This window comes from Mesocricetus auratus, unplaced genomic scaffold (assembly GCF_017639785.1).
Source record: "Mesocricetus auratus isolate SY011 unplaced genomic scaffold, BCM_Maur_2.0 Super-Scaffold_100011, whole genome shotgun sequence".
NCBI lineage: Eukaryota > Metazoa > Chordata > Mammalia > Rodentia > Cricetidae > Mesocricetus > Mesocricetus auratus.
The window spans coordinates 30,367,352-30,392,561 of record NW_024429195.1 but is presented as its reverse complement, the minus strand read 5'-3'; the positions used below and the strand labels follow the sequence as shown (position 1 = coordinate 30,392,561).

The 25,210-nt window shown below is 42.6% G+C and overlaps 1 protein-coding gene across 1 annotated transcript in view; it reads left to right on the top strand.

Moving 5' to 3' along the window:
• Usp13 (ubiquitin specific peptidase 13) overlaps positions 1 to 25,210 on the top strand; it is a 103,965-nt gene that overhangs the window by 73,694 nt on the left and 5,061 nt on the right. Inside the window, exons 14-20 of the mRNA XM_005069725.4 lie at positions 5,032 to 5,120; positions 7,728 to 7,850; positions 8,393 to 8,419; positions 9,160 to 9,303; positions 11,118 to 11,275; positions 12,585 to 12,738; positions 22,554 to 22,638. Coding sequence (XP_005069782.1) covers positions 5,032 to 5,120; positions 7,728 to 7,850; positions 8,393 to 8,419; positions 9,160 to 9,303; positions 11,118 to 11,275; positions 12,585 to 12,738; positions 22,554 to 22,638 — 780 coding nt within the window. The remainder of the gene's footprint in view (positions 1 to 5,031; positions 5,121 to 7,727; positions 7,851 to 8,392; positions 8,420 to 9,159; positions 9,304 to 11,117; positions 11,276 to 12,584; positions 12,739 to 22,553; positions 22,639 to 25,210) is intronic.

Genomic DNA, 25,210 nt, shown 5'->3' with positions numbered 1-25,210 from the left:
ATTCATTTTCCTTTCTTCTTCATCTCTGTCTCTCCCCAGTTCTTGGGGTTACAGATATATGTACCTGTTTGCAAAAGTAATTCTTTTTGCAATACAGTGTGAGACATGAGTTTCTCAGGGTCAGCAAGGCAGGTAAGATTTACACACAGAGCAATAAACTAAACTGCTAGGAGAAACTTCTAGCACAATTGCTTAGGTTTATAGGTTAAGGAGAGGGTCTAAGTTTAATTTGCGCAAGAAACAAGACCTGGCACTTTCCAGGACTCTATGGCAGTACAAGTCTCCAGGAAAGTTTATTTTTCCCTGAGGATGAACAAATGGGCTGATTACTTTATCTTCTTGGTGCAAACAGGAGGAAGCAGTAGATCTCTGTGCTAAAATCTCAAGTTAATAAAACAAGAAGTTTGAGCATCTTTTAGCGCAAGGTTAGTTTAGGTTATTGCTTCTCTATCTGCCAATGAGATAAAACCAGGGAATGCTTTTTTTTTTAATTCTTCTAGGCAGCTATGAATCAATAACTTTTGGTGTGTAGTAGTTATATGTCCTTGGATATCTGGGAATGTCTATGTGGAATGCTTTTGCCTGGGCTCTAAACACTGACCATAAGAGAGTGGGTTGATTTTGGTGGGTCTGAAGGTCAAGATGAACCACATAAAATGATCCTTTAAATCAGTGGTTCTCAACCTGTGGGTCTTGATCCCTTTGGGCAATCAAACAACCCTTTCACAAGGGTTGCCTAAGACTCGGAAAACACAGATATTTATATTACAATTCATAACAATATCAAAATTGCAGTTATGAAGTACAACAAAATAATTTTATGGTTGGGGGTCACTACAACATGAGGAACTGTATTAAAGGGTGGAGGCCTTGGGAAGGTTTCCAATCACTGATGTAAATGATCCTAACTGACCAAGTCTAGGAAGACTATTATTGTTTGGAAAATCCATTCACCCAAGGCAGAGAGTGGACAAGACCCAACTCCTGCCTTTGAATCAGTGTGGCTATGGAGGGATTTCCATTTCCTCTTTGTCACTTGGGAGAGATGAGCGTAGTGTGGGCTCCAGAGCAGACTCTCCAGGTCAGCTGCCATGTGACCTTGGCCTATCTGTAAAGCAGGGATAACAGAAGTATTTTATTTATAGAACTGAGGGTGTCCAAGGGAGCTGAGCAGAGCAAGTGCTTTGTATGGTACCTGTCAGTAGCTGCAGGATGGGTGGTGTCGGTATTGTCATTCTTGTGGTCTTGCGCGTGTGTGTGCGCGTGCGTGCGTGCGTGCGTGCGTGCGTGCGTGTGTGTGTGTGTGTGTGTGTGTGTGTGTGTTCATTTGCCTTGGATCATATGGTCTGCATGTGGTTGATTAGTTATATTTTTGGCACATGTAGTAGAAAGGGACTAGTACTCTTCAGTACTCTTTTCTACTTAGGTTTTCAAACGATGGAGCAGGTGATTTTAGTCATTGTGGCTTTCATTTTTTTTCTTAGTAAAATGTCTTCACAATATTTTAGTCTTAGCTGTAATAAGTGAATAATTTATGCCTTAAATAATTCTAATAGGCATCAGATAATTGCTAACCCAGTAGTAATGCCAAGACCTATTCTGAGCATTTTCTGTGTCTTGACTAATTTAATTATCAAAACTTTTTAAAAAGGTAAATTGTGTATCTATACAGAATTTTTGGATTTATATTTTGATAGTCTTTATTAAAAATGAAATAGCTTTCTAAGAAAAGTTATACCGATTAAGTTTAGCAATTAAGTGTAGCAAAAGGGTATATAGATGGAATTTTCTGTCCCGCCCTATCTTGTAGCTGTTCAGTCACAAATAAACACACAGAGGCTTATATCAACTATGAACTGTTTGGCCTATTGCTTAGGCTTATTACCTACAAACTATTACAACTTAAGTTAACCCATAATTCTTATCCATGTGTAGTCATGTGGGTTGGTACCTTTTCTCAGTAAGGCGTTCTCATCTTGCTTCCTCTTCACCTGGCTGGCAACTCCAACTCTACCTTTCCTCTTCCCAGAATTCTTCTAGTCTGGTAGCCCCACCTATACTTCCTGCTTGGCTACTGGTCAATCAGCATTTAATTAAACCAATATGAGTGAAAAATCTTTACAGTGAGCAAGAACATTATCCTATGTCTGGAGAATGCAAAAATAATTTGTTTATATTATTCATTCTTCTTTTACAAAGCACAGTTTATGACATTGTTAGATCTAACCGTAAATTTGATGTCCTATGTCTCTTGAGATGAGCCTGAACAGACATATATGGAGCAGTTATTGCAAGTGAGATTGAGTTTAAGACCTGGGTTTTGAAAACACTCGCCTTTGAAATGTGGCAACAGTCTACTCTGCTGTCTTGTATTTTAGGTTGGTAGTTACCCATAACAGAGTCATGTCTTCAATGGTTCTCCCATCCTTTGTCCCAACATCAAACTGATCCATTACCTGTACCCTGTTTTCACCAGTCAAATTTTCATATAGCTGTTTAGTCTGCAAGTGTCATGACTCCCGAGTCACAATTTGTATATCATTGATTTAATGAGCTTGCCCCAGATTTTATGTTAATGTGAGAAGAAAAGGTCTGGGACAGGGACACTAACTGGCTCAGTCAGTAAAGAATCTGCTGCTTGAGAGTGAGAGGCTGCCTGTGTGTGTGTGTGTGTGTGTGTGTGTGTGTGTGTGTGTGTAGGTGTAGGTGAGTGTGTGTGAGTGAGAGAGGGAGAGAGAGAGAGCCTGTCTGTGAGAGAGAGAGCCTGTCTGTGTGTGTGTGTGAGTGAGAGAGAGAGAGAGAGAGAGAAAGAAAGAGAGAGAGAGAGAGCCTGTCTGTGTGAGAGAGGGAGCCTGCCTGTGAGAGAGGGAGCCTGCCTGAGAGAGAGAGAGCCTGTCTGTGAGAGAGAGAGCCTGTCTGTGTGTGTGTGTGTGTGTGTGTGTGAGAGAGAGAGAGAGAGAGAGAGAGAGAGAGAGAGAGAGAGAGAGAGAGAGAGAGAGAGAGAGAGAGAGCCTGCCTGCATTTGGTCCCATGGTACTTGTTTAAAAAGTTGAGCATGGTGGGGGCATCCTGCAAACACAGTACTAGGGAAGTGGATACAGGCAGATTCCTGGGGGCCAGTGGAGACTACCTCATAAAAACAAAATGGAGAGTGAGAGGAAGATACCAGTGTTGGCCTTTGGCATACACTTTCTTGCTGTGTCTATATTCATGAGCATGTTTCTCTCTTCCTCCCTCCTCTTCCCCTTTACCCCATACTACAGTTAAAAGATAACTTTTTTGTGTCTTAATTGAAAATGCCACAGTAGCAGGTGGATTTTGTTCATGATAAACCAGAACTCTTAGCCTCACGGAAGTGAAAATGATATTTATTGAGACTTCTCAGATAACCAGATAACCTGATTGGAGGGACTATAAATTTCTTCCAAGAGCCAGGATAATCCTAGATCAATTCCTTGGCAAGGCCAGTCTCTCATGGCTGCCTTGTGTTGTGACCTGTTCCCTTCTACCGTCCTCGTGAAGGAGAATTGGAGACACAGCAGGCTATGTAACTTATCTGAGGGGAAAATGCAGGCTAGTGATGGACCAACTCAGTGTCCAAGACCTTGGGGCTGATGGCACTCACTTCAGTTCCGTAGTACAATTCTGTCTATTGTGTCAAAAGGTTTTCACTAGTGTGAGCACTACACAGGCCTGGTAGCAGATACGCCAGTAAGTTCGTTTCTAGATACGGAAAAAGCCTCAGAAAATTTACCCAGGTTTGGAGTGAATTAAGGAGCCCATTGAAGACCCAAAGCTACACTTGTCTACTCTTCGCCCACAGTCAGCCCTGTGCTATGTCTACTGTTCTGCAGTAGAGGGCAGTAATACACTGACATTTGTTTTGTGCATTCTGGAAAAAGATGTATTCCAAGTAGAAGGCAATGGCTCTAGCTCAAAAAGGGGGCATTGGAGGAGGCAGCTCAGAGTCTTTTGTTCTAAAATGGACCCATTGTACCAGCCGTGGCTCAGTTTCTATACTTGATTTTAGCCAAAAGGCTGAGAAATGATGTGGCTCATTTTCTGTTTACGTAGACTGCCAAATAGAAGCGGATGCTGGAAGGTGACGATTGGTGACTGAAGGAGCCGGAACAAAGGCAGGAAGCTGATGTGCACATTGAATAGTCAGTCTGTGCATGGAAGTGATAAACCCAAGCCCCAGACATCTGGTCCTTCAGTACGAAGCAAACTCAGAATTAACATGCATTACTTTTAAAATGTAAGGTTTAGGGGCTCAAGAGATGCTTCAGCAGTTAAGAGCATTTGGTTCTCTTGCAGAGGACCAGGGTTTGGTTTCCAGGACCCACATGGTGGCTCATAACTACCTTTAGCTCCAGTTCGAGGACATGATCCCGTTTTCTGCAGACACCAGGCACAAGTGTGGTCGTATGCACACATGCAAGCAAACACTCATACTCATAAACTAAAATCTTTTTAAAAGCAAGACTTAGATTTGGATAGTTTAGATAATTATTACTCTGAAACAGAGTTATCTGTAGGACTCCTGCGTCCAGAGATTCAGGTATTTAAAGAGGTCAGCCTAAACCCAATTCTGCCAAGCCTCTCTTGCATCCGCTCGGTTGTAGCGATTCTCGGCTCTAGTGAAGCAAGGCTTCTCTGCATCACGTGGGGAACGTCACAGACACGGTGCATGCGTGACTGAGAACACCTACAAGGACATACATGGAAACCCCGCAAGAATGCTGGGAAAGCAAATGGTTGAAAGGCACTTTCCAGAATGTCGCACGCAGCAAAGCGGTTGATGCACCCCATGCTCACTGTGTCCTCCGTCCAGCATTTTCTTTTGTGGAGAGGCCAGGAGGCTGGAGTGAGTCTGCGAGTAGCTGCGTACGTGACTGTTGTCCAGTTCCTCTTCACAGGGCAGTCCTTGGCATTGCCAGGCGCCTCCCACAAGGCTGCCTGCATGCTGTGGACTGCATTCACCTTTCTTTCTGCCTTGTTTGATTGATCTCCTCCCCTTGTGTTTCCCAGAACATCTCGCTTTGCCTCATTCCCTGAATACTTGGTAGTGCAGATAAAGAAGTTCACTTTTGGTCTTGACTGGGTTCCCAGAAAATTTGGTAGGTATCCTTTGCATGCTTTTGCTTAAACTATAGAGTGAGTCACTTAACAAGACATGGCATGGGAAAGAGGCTGTGGAGGGTTATCTGCCCCCAAAGTGTCCATTCCATTGTTTCTCTACCTTTCTTGGGACTCACAGCCTATGAGGAACACCATCAATAAGAAATGCCACATGCTAACCACCCCTTCGCTACTGAGCTCTGGAAGGGCCATGCTCTAAGAGGGAAAGTGTGGTCCTCATGGTGGCACATTCTGGATGTTACTGTGCATACTTGTCACTTGGCGCCTTTGGAAAATGGGGATGCTAATTGGTAGATGCAGGGTGGGTTGAGAGACTGGGTTTCTAACCCACCCCACTTTTCTCCGGACTCACAGCCTTGGGTTGGCATTGCTAGTCTAGACACCACAATTGGAGTAGAAGGTCACTGGGGGTGCAGGTTCTTCTCAGCAGCCTTCCCCACCTCTGAGATATAGCAGGTGCCACTGACATTCATTTGAGTATACAACTTTTACTGACAGTCACATGGAAACAGTTGCTTTGCACAGTTGAAAGGACGTGGTTTGGGCTTTACCAGACTTTTCTTCTCACCCATATGTAAGGCCCTTGGTCATTGTGTGGGCTTATTTTCCAAACAAGGCATAAAGGCCATTTCCTCCACTACCAGGGTCTAATTTGATGAGTCTTAGGTGGCTCCAGGATGTGGAAGAATATGTATTTTGTCCTGCATAGTTTCTCAAGCAAGGACTTCAGACTATTTGCCAGTACCTTACAGATTTGTGTTTGAGAACTTGTGCAAGGAAGTATTGCAAGTCTTAAGAGGCATCTAGACACTGGTGCAAGGGGCAGGGAGAAAGGAGGAAAACCAGCCAGGGTGATTTTCTAGGGAGCCTAGATGCAAGTGGGCACTCAGTGACTGTTTGCTTTTCCTTTGGGTTGGGACATTTCCGATGCCTAGGAGACCCTTGACTTTCTTGCTGGAAGAGTTTAGGGAGCAGAGTGGGTCTGAGGGTAGGGGACTGACCACTCTTGTTCTCTACTGGCTTCGGGGAGAGACTAGATATTTGAGATAGAAAATTTTGGATTGCTTTGGACAGTTTTCTTTCTTTTTGTTGTTGTTCTTGGAATTTTTGTGAAGGAACAAAAATGAAATCAGATTTTATTGACTGAGTTTAAAGAGTCTCAAGGGGGGCCTGGACTTTTCTCTTGAGGAACGGTTGTATCAATTCTGTGAGTCTGACTTTGTGTTTAGTTCTATTCGTCCTTAAAGTTTAACTTTTCAAACTTAACTTTTGTTCCTGGGTTATTGTTTTATTTATACTCATTTGTTTATCTTTTGAGGCATGATGTCCTGTATCCCAGGGTGACCTTGAATTTACTGTGTAGATGAGTCTAGCCTTGAACTTCTGGTCTTCTGCTTCTACTTCCCAAGTTCCGTGTTTACAGGCATGTGCTACCATGCCCACCTGCTGTGTTGTCTTAAGTAGGATTTACATCATTTGGAGGTAGTTATTCTTCAGGCCTGAAGGACATAACCATGAAATTGTAGTTGAATCACTCCTACTCCTGTTTGCATAGATGTAGCACTAAATTTCAGATGCTTTTCGACTTACAAATCTTGCATTTGAGTAAGTCAAATGCAGTAGCAACTGAGCCAAAGAGGGTTTTGGTTTTCCTCAGAGAGCACCCAGGGGTAGACCCTTAAGATTCAGTCAGGTTCTTTTGATCTTTGTAATGTATAACTTGTAGTCTTTACAGTATCTGTCACGATTTGAAAAAAAAATATGAAGTAGGGGTTTTCAAACCCAAATGAGCAACAATGGCAGGGAGGCAAAATGCAGGAAGGAAGAGCTGTTGGGTAGAGGCACACACATCCTACTCTACAGAGGGCGTACACATCCTACTCTACGGCAGGAATACACAGCCTACTCTCAAGGGTGGGTGTACACAGCCTACTCTACGGCTGGCGTACACAGCCTGCTCTCACTGTGGGCATACACAGCCTACTCTCACTGCGGGTGTACACAGCCTACTCTCACTGCGAGGGTATACAACCTGCTTTCAAGATGGGCATACACAGCCTGCTCTCATGGCGGGCTCCACTGTGTGTAATGACAGAGCTCAGAAAGACATCTTCTCCCATATGCATGATGTGCATGTTTGAGGCAGTCCAGAGCAGCGGGGTCAGTGTGAAATGGTCACAGAGGCCACATTGTCCAAAATAGAAGCTAGAGGGAAACCCAGACAATTAACACAGGAGAATGTGCTACAGCTTCATGGTTTTTGAAATCCAGATGTCTAAATTTTAAAATTAAATCATGTCCATATTTTAACGCAAAATGGAATGAGTCCAGACCATAGATAGTCTGATTGCTAGTCTGTGACCTCTGGCTTATCTGACCTGTTGCTGTCCAGTGTGATGCCTCTGTCCTACTATCTCTGCCCTTTCCCTGAGCTCTCCATTAACTCTCATGTGGCTGGACAAGTCTGCTATACTCCATGTCCCTTAGGCTACCTAGATACATGCATGCAGTAAACACATGCAGATTTATAATAAGCTGATGACAGGCTCTGGACAGTCCAGTGAATATAATCTTTTGTTTTGCAGATGTTTCTATTGATATGCCAGACCTACTAGATATCAGCCATCTCAGGGCCAGGGGCTTACAGCCAGGAGAAGAAGAGCTTCCAGACATCAGTCCCCCCATAGTCATTCCTGATGACTCAAAAGGTACCATCTCCTACCGGGAGGATACTCTCTCCTTACCACCCTCTTCCAGACAGGGGTAGTTACTGTTTCACCAGTAAGCCTCTCCCTGTCATTGACCTAGACACATAGGAATGAAGCATGGCTGTAACTGTACACTTCAAACACTTATACTGTGAGCCATTGATTTGGGCCCTGGTGACCGAGGCTCCTGAAAGGGCTTATGTACAGGCAGTGGTGAGCAGCAGGGAAGCCAGGATGGCTTTTCATACTGCCCCTATCAATAATGTCCAGGCCAGAAACCTTGATTTGCAAATAGTGTTCTTGGAAATAAAATGCAGGGATTGAAATTATTTATCTCACTGAGATGTCAAAACTTCCTGTTTTATTTGCCCCAAACCTGCTGTTTCCCCTCATGACCATAATGAACTGTTTTCCAGGTAGTGTATGTAGGGTAACCAGGAGGGAAAAGGGTCTGGGAATATCCTGGACTGATACGGTTTCTTTTTTTCTAAACCTCTTGACCATGGCTAGTTCTTATTTATCATCTGTCCCTTCATTTCCAGATCGCCTGATGAACCAGCTGATAGACCGTAGGTATCTTTAATAATGTTTTTTTGGTGTCTTACAGTTGTTGCTAGTATGATATGTTTTAAAGACTTGTTCTTTTTTTTTTATACATATGGGTGTCTTGCCTACATGCATGTCTGTGTACCATGTGAATGCCTGATGCCCACAGAGGCCAGAGAGGGTATCAGATTCCCTGGAACTAGGGTTAGAGGGGGTTGTGAGCCACCATATGAGTGCTAGGAACAGAACCTGGGTCCTTTGGAAGAGCAGTAAGTGCTCTTAACTTCTGAGGCTTCTCTTCAGCCCCTAGTGTGTCATTTTTTTTCTGTGGTAGTTCAGCAAAGTAGAATTGTTCTGTCCTGGATATATGTGGTTGTTCTGGGTGGAGTAAGCACCAAATGCAGACCAATGAAATGCTGCTTAAATGGCCCTTATGGCTCAGTAGGGTTAGTGTTGGCCTGAGAGCCTGCAGCCCTGTGAGGAACCTTGGCTTTGCTGCTTAGGACTGTGTGGCCCGGAACAATTTGTTTCCTACTCTGTAGGCCTCAATTACCTCATTTGTAAACTGGGGTAATAATGCTATTTTTTCTCTCATGGATAGCTCAATAGTTAGATGGCATAAAAAGAAGTCAAATTAAGACCCAACAAAATGGACCTGTCTTCAGGTAGTCTGTAGATTAGATAAGGCGTTGAAGAGTAATGAAGACCGGAGGAAGTGGAAAAATCTGTTTTTCATGGTGGGATATCCTGCTGTGCTCTGTAGCCTCAGACATTGACGAATCCTCCGTGATGCAGCTGGCTGAGATGGGCTTTCCTTTGGAAGCCTGCCGGAAGGCTGTGTACTTCACTGGAAACACTGGAGCTGAGGTGGCCTTCAACTGGATTATCGTGCACATGGAGGAACCTGGTAGGTGGCCATATGGGAGCACTTTGGAGTTCGTGTCCCCAAGAATGTGTCCCCAAAGATGAGTTTTCAGATGGTTACATGCTACAGTTTGGGCAAAGTCACAATCTTAATCCTTTAAACAACAACTTTCTTGGAATAACTTCCTCCTTAACGGTGTCCACACTTCGTTGACCAAAAGATCATTAGAAAGATGCAGCGTTTATTTCAAGCTTGAAATAGAAAACTTGTTTTGTTTACTTTCTGAAGATGACATTCACATTCCATCCAATCTGAAATGTACATTCACGTGAATTTTAGTTGCTTTACAATTAAGCATTATCTAATTCTAGGGTATTTTTATATAACCAAAAAAAAATGCTAGAGACAGAGGCATCTGTGGTAGTTTCGATGTAATTGGCCCCCCTGACTCAGTATACTTCTGTTGCCTATAAGATACAGGCCACAGCTCTAGTGCCATGTCTGCCTGATCACCTCCATGTCCTACCGTGATGATAATGGACAGAATCTCCAAAACTATAAGTGAGCCACCCCAATTGAATGTTCTCTGTGTAAGAGTCGCCGAGGTCATGGTGCCTCTTCACAGCAATAGAAACCCTAACTAAGACTCCGCTTCTCCAGTGTTCTTGCTCTCTCCAGTGCCCTGACCTTCACTAATCTACTTTCTGGGTAGCCTACAACTGTTATGAATTTCCCTATTTTTGACAATTCATATGAATGGAATTGTACAACATGAGGCCTTTTGTGTCAGGATTCTACCGCATCTCAGAATGTATTTAGGGGTCTTATTCTGTAGCACGAACAACACTTCCCTACTATGACCATATAGCATTATTGTATAGCCATACCACAGTTAGTCTACCTCGTCATCAAAGGGCGGTAGTCAGTTGGGTTGCTTCTGCTCTTTGGTGCTTATTAATGCGGCTGTAAACATAAACTTTTGTGTATATGTAGATTTATAATTTTGTTTCTCTTGAGCAGAATTGATGTAGTTCTATGTTCAACTTTTTAAAAACTGTCAAACAGTTTTACCCAAGGGCTGAACCATTTTGTATTCTCACCCATGATGAATGAGGGATGCAGGTTCTCTGGATTCTCACTCTTAGCAGTTTTGTTATAGTGGCTCCTGGGTGTACCATGGTGTGTCACTGTGATCTCAAGAGGTGTTTCCCTAATGACTACACTGTGAATATAATTAGTTCTTTGCCTTTTTATTATTAAGTTTAAGAATTCTTTTTAAATTCTAGATACAGGTTTCCTCTCAGATACATAATTTGCATAGATATTTTCCTGTTTTGTGTCTTCACTTCTTTAATGATGTCTTTTAAGTGGACAGTTTTTAAATTTTGATGAGGTATGATACATCTACTTTCCTTTATGAATTATACTTTTTGTGTCATATGTGAGGAATCATTGCTTAACCCAGTGTCACAAAGACTGACTCTTGTGTTTTCTCTTTTAATTAAAAATTAAAAATATTTTAATTAATTTTTAAAATTAATACTTTTAGCTCCTGTGTTTAAGACAATGATCCAGCTTGATCTGATTTTGTGTTATGTGAGGAGGAGCCTCTGTCTTTATGGTTTTGTATGCAGACATCCATGTCTTTCCATGCTGAAAAGTCTGCTTGGAAATCACCTGATCTTCGGCCTTTCTCACCTCCCTATTCTGTTAAGTTGACTCATATGTCTAGCCTCAGATCTGGTTCTTGGATCCCTTGATTATACAGTTTTGTATATTTTTTCCACATTTCTCCTACAATGTTTGTTTTTAAGGCAAAAAAATCAGAAAAATCTTAGTACAGTTATTTTCCTCAGATTTTGCTGAACCTTTGGCCATACCTGGGTATGGAGGGGCTGGAGCCTCTGTATTTGGTGCTACTGGATTGGACAACCAACCTCCTGAGGAAATCATAGCTATCATCACCTCCATGGGATTTCAGCGCAATCAGGCAGTGCAGGCCCTACGAGCAACGGTGAGCACTGATGACTGTGAGTTAGGGAATTGTGGCCTTGCTGGAGGTGGTTTCAGTTTGATCCTTGGCAACAGAGACCTCCCAATGTCTTTTGATCATTTCAAGTCATCTTTGTCTGACTGGGTAACAGAACCCTTCACGAAGATTTATTGGCATGTAGTATACACAAAACTAAACTGAATGAGTGAGGTACTCAAATGGTGAGCTTAGGCATGAGGGGGTATGGAGCTGGGACAATATGACTAAGATCTTGAACATTCCATGTGAGGGTTCACAGGTCTTCTTGGAATTTGCCAACTTCAGAGCAAAGATGATGCCAAGGTTCCGGCTTGGTAAGAAAGTTTTTACGATGAAATCCTACTGTTTTGATATCAAGATCTTTGAAAAATATATCTTGAAGATCCTTGTAAAAAGCCCTTGGGATTCTCTGGCACTGTTTCCCTCTGCAGAGTGGAGTTTCTTCTGTAGTTATGAATGAATGTCTCAATTCATGGGTGTATGCAACAATGGGTTGATGGTGTGGGTATCTGTTTAATGGTCAGGAAAGTACTCTTGCTAAAACCCACCATCCCTTGTCACATCAGAAGTCATTCTGAGTGGCTGTCTACTCCCAGGTCCTTGTGCCTGTCCTGACTGAGTTGCCTGCTGGGGCCCATTGCTGAGGTTGTAGTGAGTCTTGACCAGGTCATGGGAATTTTCCTTTTAAGATCAACCAGACTTTTTCTCACTTGTATAGTTTTCATGAACCCTACTTTGTTTTATTGAAGTTTTTATATGTAAACAAATTCTTTAGTTCGTTAGTGCTGTCACAAACAGGAAGGTGGAAATTACTTCATGTGCAGTTGGTTTGAACCACAGGGGATTCCACTAAACCAACCATTAACCAAGGTATTCTTTTGTTCTTCATTCTTCCTGTATTTAAGGCAAAAAGTCACTAATGCAGTGTGTACATTGGCACCTTTACCTTACAAAGATGCCAGTGGCAGAAAAGACAGTATATATAATCACTGTGGCTGTAGAAAGGGCTGTGCAGAAACACTGCCTTGCCTTGGGCACTTTGCATTCCTCATCTTTGGCACCAACCTGCAATAATGCTGAGCTAAGACAAGAGGAGACTTTGGAGCTCATTTTCTGGTCACTGCTGTGGTAGGGTATGCATGGGAGAGTGACAAGACTCCGAGTTTCTCACTCAGAGATGCTTAGGACCAATTAATTCGGGCCTTCTGCCTAGCTGCTTGACACTTGGTACAAATGTTTGGAAGGTAATGAGGCCTGGACTCTGAATTCATTGTGGATTTCCTTTCTTCAGAATCATAACCTGGAAAGGGCACTGGACTGGATCTTCAGCCACCCGGAGTTTGAAGAGGACAGTGACTTCATGATTGAGATGGAGAACAATGCCAATGCAAACATCGTGTCCGAGGCCAAGCCTGAAGGACCCAGAGTCAAGGATGGATCTGGAAGTAAGTCCTGCCCTAGACATCATCTCAGCAGTCATGAATTTATTTCAGGTCACACCTTCTTCACCTTCCATGTACCAGAACCTTTGGCACAGAGCCAACATCTCATATCCTGCCACTTTGGCTGCCATGGTTTGATAAAAATCAGATAATGTAGTACCATGTCACAGAAGTGTTGGTGTGTGTGTGTGTGTGTGTGTGTGTGTGTGTGTGCGCGTGCATGTGTGTTAGGTGCAAGTTTAGACTTTGTATATTCCTTTCTGTGTATGGTTAGGTTAGGCGAGCACCAACTCAACTTTGTGCTTTCCAGTGAGGTTTACATTTCTTCATGAAGGATGACAGCTTGGTCAAAAGAAGAATTTATATTCTTAGAGGAATGCTTTGAATATGGAAAAGCAATCTTAGATCCATGATGACTCTTCCATTTCCAGGCTGCTTGCTGGCAGTTTCCTGAAGGGCTGTTCCAAGATGACTAGACGTGGTATTCCACAGGCAGACTGGTGTTGTATCTTTCAGGAGCCAACTACTAGGTAGTGACTGGGTGCCAGGAACTGTTGTAAGCACTTTGTATATAAACACTCCTTACATTCTTACCATAGCCAATTTCACAGGTGAGAAAATGGAGTTGAAAGAGTAGATACAGTACCTGAGGTCATACAGCTCTTTAGTGGTGGGGACAAGTTCAGACCCATCATCCATGTTTATCACGATATCCTATTCTTGGGCTGTTATTTCCTGTGGGATGACACTTAGCTCTTTATCCTGTCATTTAGCATGCCCTACAGTCACAACCTAGCCTACCACATCTGTTGTTTCTGCATCCTTCTTCCGGCAGCCTATATGTCTGTCATTGTACCACAGCACCACACTCAGCCATCACCCTCTCTTCATGCCTGCTTCAGGCCTTTGCCAGGTGAATACCTTTTTTGTGAAACACCCGCTCCCATTACTGGCCACATGATCTCTTTTCTTCTTCCTCCTTCTTTTGCCCTCCCCTATCTCGTGCCTTTCCCCCCTCTTCCTCTATCAAATGGGAATTTACTCACTGAAAGTTTTCATTCTTCCAAGTAAGAAAAGGTAAGACACAGTTCTCCCAAATTCCATATTCATCTACCAGGTTTTCTTCTTTTCAGAAACCAGTAGGTCCCAAACACAGGATGCTCTAATAGACACGTTCTCAATGATTCAAAGCATCATTTGTTCCACACTCTGTGCCCATGGGTTGACTGCTTCATCGATGTCCATGATTGGGTTGTTGTAAAGCTGCCATGACATTGGACTGAAGCAGCAGGGGCTCTGATCCTCAGGGGTTCCTTTCTTCTGAGGGGTCAATAATGACAAAAAACAGACATATAATCCCTCAGGCTTAACTGTACCTTAGGGCCATTCAAGGATACCCAGGTCTTGCTGGAGTCGAATTTTACCCTTTCAGGACACCATGCAACTTTTTTAGGTATCTTTTAAGGCACTTGGTTGGACCATGGAATTGTGCTACAGGCCACAAGGATTATACAATGAGATCTCAATAGACAGAATCACTAGGCTGACCCAATGAGATCATCATGCATTCCACTGGAGGAAACCCCAACAGTGTATTAACCAACTATTCTACTTTAAGTTACCTTCAGACTTGTATTTATCTATAGTTTACACTGCCTAAGGAGAGAGATCTACACATTTTTTTAATAAGCTGAAAAAAGGTGAGATGCTGCCAGCCATTATCATTTATTACAGAAGTGCAATTAATATTCCAGGTATCAACTCCAGAATATTTATTACTGCAAATTTGGCTGTACATAGAATATATACTGGGTGCTTTGTATTCTGAAATAGACCCCAGAGAAAGGAAATTCCTTTTCACCGGGGTGTCGGTAGTAAGAGCTGCAGCTCCCCATAAGTGGGTTCAGGCAGGAGGCTTATAGCAGGTGGGTTAGGTTGGCTAAAAGGTCTGATCTGAGGGCCAATAAATCAGTTCATATACATACCATTCTCATAACTTTATTTTTCAAAAAAAGTTCTCCCCAAAAGTTCCCTTTAAGATTTCTCTCTAAAAGCTCTCTCCTCAAAAGTTCTTCCTCTAAAAGCTCTCTTAAAGTTCTCTTTAGAAGTTGTCCTTAAAAATTCTCCAAAAGTTCTTTCTAAAATTCTCTAAAAGTGCCTCCTCATCCCACAAGTCTTCTAGGTTTTATATACACAGGCACATTTAACAACTCTCTGACAATAGGGCATGAATATCTCTCAGGGCCAGGAAGGCCAATAAGATCTTGAGAAAAGGGGGAACCTCACATCTCAGGCAGGAGACATGACTTGCAACACAGTGCTGTTAACGAATTGAAGGAGCTCTCTCTCCCTCTCCCTCTGCTCTCTCTCTCTCTGTCTCTGTCTCTCTCTCTCTCTCAATTTATTTTTCTACATTCCAATCCCAGTTCCCCCTTCATCCTCTCCTTCCTCTCCCCTCACTTCCCCCCCATCTGCTCCTCAGAAAGTGTAAGTCTGTTCCATCATCTCATTGAGGCAGGACCAAATTACCTCTCCACCTTCACACCCCTGTGTCTAGGCTTCTCAGTGTTATATCAAAGGGAAAAAAACAAGGCTATGTAGTATGAGATCTGGAAGCTGCAGCCCCATTGAGAAGGAATTTCCTTTATTTGGAGTCTATTTGAGAATACCAAGCACCTAGTATATATTCTATACATAGTCAAATTCATACTAACAAACATTCTGGAGTTGATACCTAAAATATTAGTTGCTACTTCTGTAGTAAATGCTAAAGACTTGCAGCAGAATTGAGGATGGGGGTGGGGAAGGAGGGCTGTCAGGGGTGCTGTGAAAAGGTACGTGGCACTCTGGTTGTGTGGCAGTCTGGCCAGTTGTGTGACCAACACAGTTCACTGAAGCTCTTAGCAGAACATATGGGTAGATATGGGAAACACAGAACTCTTGTGAGTAGCAGACTAAAGCCCTGAGGTTAGTTTACCTTCTGTCCTTCTGGGGGATCTGCAGCAGTCAATCTCATTTGCTCAGCTGACTTATTAGAGACATTATGACAGAGGCACCTGGCTTTTATGCTTCTGGGTTCCATGGCTAAGACTGTTGGGAGAGTGAGTGTGTAGGGTAGGTCATGTGCTACACTTTCAGTACATCACAGGCTATGAGCTAGGGTTCTAGTGATCTTTCCAGGCTTACCATAGTGTCACCATTCCCTGTCTCAAAGGCAATGGATGGTGTCAACTGAATTGAGGTAGCCAGAGTTCCTAGTTTTGGAGAAGCGACTAAGACTTTGTTAGCATTGGGTTGCAAATGCCAAAGGTGTTTCCCACAGTACAGCTAATGGGAGTGAACAATTGAGCTTCACAGTCTCTAAATGGTCTACCAGCCTTTTCTTTTCAGTGCAGACCGGGTTCATGTCCATAGGAGACACTGGTGCCTGTTGTGTATAGCAATTGCTTATGACAGTGGGATCATGTCAAGGTGTTACAAAGCTGGGGTTGATTGAGGTAATGACATGTAATTCAAGTATGATTTTCAAGAAGGCAAAGCCATGACTTTCAAGAATCTGAAATGAACATACCTCACAGATTAGCTGATTGGTGGGAGGACATCACCACTGTGTAGTGCCTCAGAATATCTATCATATTGGTTTTTACTTCCTATTTTGCAGTGCTCAGAAGTCAACCCAGGGTCTTGTGCATACCAGGCAAGAGTTCTATTTCTGAGTCACAGCTCTAGCCCAGGATGCCAGACTACTTAAGAAAGAGTTGACAAAGAAAGGTTAGGGTAAGCTTGCCTAAGTTAGGGCAAAGGCTTATGTGTTCAGATTGTGCATCCTTGACCTTATGTGACCCACAGGACAGAAAATGCAGCTTCCTAAGCTTGGGACTTCAGCAGTAAGTGGTGAGACAAGCCAAATTGAGCCTTTAGACTGGGAGAGGAAGACTTGCTTGAATGTTACCACGCTGGTAATTTTGAGTTGTTTCCCTAACCCCGTGATAATCAGATGTTGACAGTCATGTTCACAGCTGTGTAATACTCCTCTCATTTCTTTCTCCCCCATCTCACCAGGACAAAAGCAGGTTGCAGGGTGGGCTCACACTCATGGAGATATCTCTATGGTATGGACAACCTCTGGGTGACATTTCTCCACATGACACTCAAATGCTCTTTTACCTTTGAGTTTCTGTAGAATTTCCCTGACAGATGCTTTCCTGAAGAACAATAGTATAGAGTAGAATTGATATTACGTCAGATGGTGCAGGGGGGTGTTACCATGGGTACCATGTGATAGTAAAAGCAATAGAGTACAATTGGTGTTTGGTAGGATGCGGGGGTGAGGGTACCATGTGATATTAAAAACAAGCAATCAAATGACCCTTCCTTATTTGTAAGACTGAGACAGTGCCCATAAAATTCAAGAAGAGCCAGTTCTGTTGAGGAGAATAGTTCTTGTTTCACATGTAGCTTGAGCCTTTTCTTTTAGACACTTTTCTCGGGATAGAAGACATAGCAGTGGGTCACGCATCTCAAGTTGTTCCAGGTATTTTGAACATTTCTCTGTTGAAAGTCAGCATTTCTGAACCATTTATTTTTGACTCAAGCTGCCTTTTCTCTCTGCCTAGGGATGGAGCTGGTGTTTGGGCCAGGAACTCAGGGGATTTGGAGAAGAACCAACTAGCTTTCCCATTGGCTCTACTCATTTCAGTCTTTTTGGAAACAATATAAATTGGCCTCTCTAGCCTGTTTAGCTTCTGCAAATGTGTTAAAAAGGGATTCTCTCTTTTGCTGCCAGTCCCTAGCAGGAGGTTTTGAATAATACATAGGAAAGTTGCTGATATTGATAAACGTGGTTAATTTAAATTATGAGACTAAGATTCATGCTAAACTTCAAACTTTTATTTTTAAGATTTTGAGTGTATACACTTTGATTTTGTTATGATTCTAAGTGGACACATACAGTTAGTTCTTACCTGAAGAAGGGAAAGTGCCTCTGGGGACTGTGCTGGCTAATTTTATGAACTTGACACAAGCTAGGGTCATTTGAGAAGAAAGAATCTTAATTGGCATAATGTCTCTATAGGCTTGTCCTGTAGGCAAGTTTGTGGTGCATTTTCTTTATTGACGTGGGAGGGTCCAGCTCACTGTGGATGTTACAACCTCTGTGCAGGTAGCCTTGGATGGTATAAGAGAGCAGGCTCAGTAAGCCATAAGGAACAAGCCAGTAAGCAGCACCCTTCCATGGCCTCTGCTTCAATTTCTGCCTCTAGGTCCCTGCCTTGAGTTACTGCTCTGATTTCTTTTGATGATGGACTGTGTCCTGAAAATCATAAGCAAGAATAAATCCTATTCATCCTAGGTTACTTTTGGTCATGGTGTTTTGTCACAGCATTAGGAACCTAACTAAGACAGGATTTAATGCATGGCTTTATTGATAACATTTGGGTGCATCTTCATCTGACTGGGCATTGTGCTATGTGGGTGTATGAACCACTTGACATTGAGGTGGTCCTGGCTTGGGGTGGGGTGGGCTCCTTCAGTGTTCTAATGTACTGTGGAAGTTACTGTTTAGGGAGCAGTTGTGTGGGGGGTGGGGCAGGGTAAGCCTTGGGACACTGTGTCCTATCTTCATGAACATCTATAGGGAGAGCTGCACTTGGAGACAACAGCATTGTGTCTCTTCAGCTGAAGATTTGGGATTTGATATGAAATTATTCCAAAGGATGTTTGCCTGTAAAGCTGCTTGGCATTAAAGAAAGCTTTCCCCCTAGCCTTTCCTGCCTACTGAGGCAGACTGGGTTCTTATGTAGGAGGGTGGCTCGGAGGAGGCAGACAAATGTAAATTTTCTGGATCCCTCTTTTGAAAATTGAGTCTTGGGTATTATAACTGCCATAGCAACTGTTTTGCCTGGCTTCTGATTTTTAAACTGGGATTCCATTTCAGCCAGTCAATATGATAACAACCTAACCTTAGCAGTTGATTAATTTCCTGTTAATATTGATCTACCAATCTATACCCAAATTTACATGTTGTCATCAGGTTTACAAGAATATATATAATATAAGAAGCTATAGAAACAAGTATGGACATGAGAAAAATTACCCGATGGTGTTGTCCTTCTGTATATATGTTTCTCTTACTGGTTGATGAATAAAACATTGTTTGGCCAATGAGGGAGGGAGACAGGCGGGGCTAGGGTAGGAGAATTCTGGGAAAGGTAGGCAGATGGAGCCAGTGGCAGTCTGGTAAGCCAAGACCACCTGGGAATACATAGATTAATAGGAACGGGCTAATAATTAAGACAGAGCTAGCCAATAAGAATCACTAGTCACTGGCAAACTGTTTTATAACTAGTATAGCATCTGTGTGTTTATTTGGGGCCAAATGGTTGTGGGAAGCTACAATAACAATTATCCTTTTCACTATTGATTAAAATATCCAATAATCTCATGAAAGTCACCTTTTTTTCTGTGCCTAGAATATTTTAAGGAAAACTTCAAACTCTCTGTCCTTGTCAAGCTGTGTTTTAGACCCGGTTAATAGTTGGTAGATTATAAGCTTGTGGCATTCCGTGCTATTTGGACAGTAAGGCCGGATGAGGGAACAACAGGAGTGAGATGAGGAGGGAGATAGGTGAGTATTTGATGAGGTGGCATCTTACTTGTGGCCTTGACACATATAAGGATTGAAGGACAAAGTTGTTGCTAGAAGGGATGGTAGGTATAGAGGCTTGAGGACAGAGCTCATTGGGTGTGCTCAAGGCCCAGCTAGGGGCCAGAGTAGCTGGAGTGAAGTAAGGGAAAAAAGTTGGGAGAAAATCTCGTGGGCAAGAATCAGAAGTTACTGTGGTCTGTTGGAAGTGACCAGAGGGCATTGTGAGGACTAATGACCACAATTTGACTTCCATTAAAAAAAGAGAAAGGAAAGTAAAAGACCACTCTGGGAGCCATGCTGAGAGTAGTCCAAGTGTCAGAGACAAGGGAGGGACAGAGATCAGTTAAGAGACTTGTAACCAGTCCTGAAGGACAGTGGTGACACAGGCCCAAGAGTGAGGAAGGGTGTGATGGCTGGGTTCTGGATATATTTTTAAAGGGTATGATGCTAATGATTTTGGCTAGGTATAAAGAGCAAGAGAGATACCAAGATTTTTGTCATAAGTTACTAGAAGAATGGTCTTGCCATTGATTGAGATGGTAAGACTGAGTGAAAGCTAACTAGGGACCAAAGGAAACGTCCTCAACCCAATAAAAGTTGGCGTGGTCTTACATGTGGAAAACCTTAAGATTCTATGGATGGTCTTGGAACTGATAAGTAGGTACTGCAAGGTTGCTGGAAATAAGCAAGGTGCAAAATTCACAGTTATGCTGTTGTTTCATTTTCTTTCTTTTCTTTCTTTTTTTTATTTTATTTTCCAGTTTAAATTTAGATAAGAAACAAGGTTGCTTCACAAGTCAGTTCTAGGTCCCTCTCCCTTTCCCTCCCCTCCTCCCGTGCCCTCCCCCCACCCCACCCCCCGTTATCCCCTCATTCCCCCAGGGAGGGTGAGGCCCTCCATGGGGGTGTCCAAAATCTGTCATTTCATATAGGGCAGGGCCTAGATTCTTTTCTGTTTTGAGTTAGGGTTTCGTCTCAAACTCTGTGTCCTCTTGCCTCAGCCTCCTGAGTTCTGGGATTGCAGGTATGGTTCCCCATTCCTAGACAGTTTGTGCTATGTATGGATGATTAGCACTCTAGAAATGAAAATATGGGACTGGAGAGATGGCTCAGAGGTTAAGAGCATTGTCTGCTCTTCCAGAGGTCCTGAGTTCAATTCCCAGCAACCACATGGTGGCTGATGACCATCTGTAATGAGATCTGGTGCCCTCTTCTGGTGTGCAGGAATATATGCAGACAGAACATTATATACATAATAAGTAAATAAACCTTTAAAAAAAAGAAATGAAAATATGAAAGCAATAGCATTTGCTCCAGGAGACTGGGTTAGATTAACCAGAAAGAGGATGTCTGGATGGGGGGGGGAATAAATATGAGATATCAGAGCTACAGGTACTGACTTTGGTAGGTAAAGAGATGAGAGAGAGAGCCAGCAGATGGGACAGATAGTAGACCATGAGTGTGCATATGGGCAACCAAGGGGTCATGTCCAGGACAAGTATTTGGGGAAGGAGAATTTGGTCAGCAGGTAAAAAGCAAGTAGGAGAGTAGGGAAGAGGAGTGTAAGATGAGGATGGGTTCAGAACCTTCTATTTTGGAAAAAGATAATGAAAAATTGGGTAGTAGAAATGGATATGCAATTCCGTTTTTATGTCTCTTACTCACATAGGAATATTGCCAACTCCTGACTGTGGAAGTCTGTAAATGCTTGCACTGCCTTCTAGCTGTCTCATCATAGCCTGTAACAGTTTACTGAGTGTGTAGGTACTTGTCCATGAAGTTCACTTTGTGTTGTGTGAGTCTAGGATTAGTACAGGCAACATGAACTGTAACTTGTAGTTAATTTTTTTGTTACTCTTTTTACTCTTTGTTCTTTGGCGACCCACCACCCAATTCCCAAAATAAATCACACAGAGGCTTATTCTTATTTATGAATGTCTGGCCTTAGCTTGGTTTATTCCTAGTCAGCTTTTCTTAACTTAAATTATCCCATATACCTTTTGCCTCTGGGCTTTTATCTTTCTCTATTCTATACCTTTCTTTACTTCCTACTCTATGGCTTGCTGTGTAGCTTGATGGCTGGCCCCTGATGTCCTCTTCTTTTTCTTGCTCCTCCTTGATCTTCTCTTTCCAGATTTCTCCTCATCTTTATACTCTCTGCCTGCCAGCCCCGCCTATCCTTTCCTCCTGCCTTGCTATTGGCCACTTAGCTCTTTATTAGGCCTATCAGGTGTTTTAGACAGGCAAAATAACACAGCTTCACAGAGGAAAACAAATGCAGCATGAAAGAATACATCATTAAATCAATATTCCACAGCATAAACAAACATAACACATCTTAAAATCATATTCCACAGCAGAAACTAACTCAACAAAATCTTGGTCAGAGCACTGAGCTTGGTGACCGTAGTTACAGAGAAGACAATAAGCATAGCTTTGCTCTCTCTGTGGGGTCACCCATCTCTAGAAAAGCAGGAAGCTGATGTCCTATGATGCCCATAGGTGGCAGCGTGAGTCAGTCATCTTGTGTGACGCATTGGCCCTTCCTAAAATAACAGCAGTGGTCTTCCCCACATTCTGGACAGTTGATGACATTTGACTCTAAATTTCACAAAGCTCTGAAGTGTGGATGGTGTTTCACTTTCCTTGTCCTTCCTCCTTCTCCCTCCTCCATTCTGCCGTCCATCCTTCCCTCTCTCCTTTTCCCAACCCCCCCTTCTCTGCCCTCCTTCCTCCTCTCCTCTCTCCTTTTCTTTCTTCCATTTTCTGTTTTCTTCAAACTCAATGATAGAAACAGACTCAAAAAGATGGAACAACTTTTCCACCCTCGTGCATCTTTCCACCTGCAGACTCGGGTAGGGGCGGGAGGGGTAATCCTGCTTCTGGATTTGAGTTTAGCACCAGCAGTGCTTGCTGTACTTTGACAGATTATTCCTGCTTGCTGGTGGGACTCCATATCAGTGTGGGTGAATGTGTGTGTGTGTGTGTGTGTGTGTGTGTGTGTGTGTGTGTGTGTGTGTGTACATATGTGTGTGATCAACGCGGCCTGGCTAACTGACTGGAATTGTGAGCCTGGACAGCCAGTGGTTCTCCTGTTGGCTCCAGGCACTGCTCAGGAGCATATTGTGTTCTTGACTGCTGCCTTGTAACGGAATTGTTTTCTTTTCCCCAGTGTACGAGTTGTTCGCATTCATCAGTCACATGGGAACATCTACAATGAGTGGCCATTATGTTTGCCATATCAAAAAGGAGGGACGGTGAGTCTTTTTAGAAAGATAGTGAATAGCTGTGTTGTTGAGCCTCTTATGGATTCAGCTATTGTACTAGTGTCTTCTATGTTATTTCTGGTTCTTATGTTGATTTTCTTTTTTGAGATGGGGTCTCACTATGTAGTCTTGACTGTCCTGGAATTCGATATGTAGAGCAGGCTGGTCTCAAAATTCCCACCTGTGTTCGCCTCCCAAGTGCTAGATTAAAGGTGTGTACTATGTACCACCATGCTCAGCCTCTCACATTGGTCTTGAAGAGGTATGCTCCGCCCCCACCCTTAAACTAGAGTCCCTATGTAGCTCAGGCCATCCTAGAACCTGCTTTGTAGTCTTAGCTGGTTTTAACTTGAGATCCTCCTGCCTTAGCCTCCAGAGTGATGGGATTACAGGCATGCACATCTGTCTGACACATTGTATGCTTAACTGTTTTATAAATGCAAATCCTGGGACTTAGGTTAGCTAGTTGTCAGGTGTGCTGGAACTGGCATTGTGCCAAGATGACATCCCCAAATAAAGGTGCACCTATAGCATCAGGTAGGCTGTATTTGGAACCTCTGTAGAATAGTGTATTTAACCATGAAAACAAGAGAACAAGGATGCCCTGGTTAATTTAAGTTTTGAAAATGAACACTTTTTAGTATAAGTGTGTTTCCAACATTGCCTGTTTGCAATATTACATGAACATATTTATGTTAATAAGTTATTTGTTGTTTACTTGATTCAGCTGGGTAACCTGTATTCTACCTGGCAGCCCCAAACCTTTGGCATTTTGTTTATGGCAACCTAGAAGTTAGCTTCTTAAGTCAAACTTCAAGGTTTGTGGTGAGGTAGGAATGAGGTGATCTAACCTCATGCCTTATCCTTGGGTGTCCTTCCTTCAATTCCCTGCTATACTCTGTGGTGGATTTTCTGGCTTGTTTACATCACATGGATACTAGTATAACACATACACTTGTCCACTCAGGTCGAGTGTTGACCTTTTACCCACAACTCCCATGAACTAGACAGTTTGATCCCATCCAGATTCAATTAGTTTTCTTTTCTTCTTCTTTTTTTCAAGTCTTTTTGTTTTAGATTCTCAGCATGATTAGTAGAGTCAAGCAGAGAACACAGGTCTATGGTTTGAAATAAGATAATAACAAATTCAAGAGCCTAGTGAAAACGGAGCAGTTTTTAACATACTATTCTGTAGAAGAGGACACAGCACAGAGAAAAGGCAAAAATGCCTGGTGGACTGATTTGGTATAAGACTGTGGTTTTTCAAGTTGCCCAACTGGCAAGTTCTATTTGCTGGGACTTATCCCAAACTCCCCATCTGATAGCTTCATCCAATGGACAACTGAGTATTCCCTTTCCAATATTGGGCTCAGTCTATAGCAGAGGACCTAGTCCTTTCTAAAACTCCTGGGTTTTGAGACCAGCAGCTGTGAACTATGGGAAAGAGGGACCTTGTGCTGAAAATGGACAATCTGTTTTTTTACACAGGGGCTTACGTACATGAGTAGCCTAATTAGAGAAATCAGTACAAATAATTGTAACAAATTAGCACAATACAAAACAATGCAAAGAATATGTACTCTGTAAGTGTAAGGATAGCCATTATCAACTTATTTGTTTATTTATTTAGTTAGTTTAGTTAGTTGTTGGTATCATTGGGGGAGGGCACACATGCATACACATACTCACATGTACTTTCACCTTTTTGAAACCTTAAAGTATGTACAGGGAATTGTATCCTGTTTTTGGTTATTTTGCATTATTTTTCTCAGAATTTGTTTTTTAAATATAAATTTCTTGAGACTATAATGTAATTACAACATTTTTCCCTTCCATTTCCTCCCTCCAAACTTTGCCACATACCCCTCCTGGATCCCTTTCAAATTCTTGGCCTCTTTTTTGATTAATTGCTGTTGTGTGCATACATGTATATACATATGTATTACTAAATATAACCTACTTGTCTCCTCCATATTATATTGCAGTTCATCCATATTCCATCTTCATACTGTACTGTGATTATTTTCTTGCTTTATCAAACATTTTTTGAGAAATTTTTATAGTTATTTAATAGTTCACTGAGGCATGCTTACTTCTGAATTGTAGGCTGTTCTGTACCAAGACTTAAATACACATCACTGTATATAATTCTTGGATTGCTTTTTGAGACTATGGGTTTCCACAAAAAAGACTTATGGATTGGAAAATGTAAACAAATTGAAGAATTCCAATACATTTTAGTAACTAGTTTTTGATTGAATTCAAGAACCAAAAAGCAGAGCCAGGGGTGTGGCTCAGCTGGCGAACTGTTGTTTAGCGGGTACAGTGTCCTGGGCTCAGTCACATGGACCACATAAACCAAGGATGGTATACAGTTCAAGGGCATCCTGGGCTAACCTATAAAATCTGAGGTTAGCCTGGGGTTAGAAACCCTGTCTGGAAAGAGAGAGATCTGGGGGGTGGGAAGTTCATCAAAATCCCATTCCTTTTGTGAGTGGTTGGGCCATGGTCACGTGACTTGCTAAGACTCCCCTCCACAGCGTACAATGCCTTCTTTCTGCCA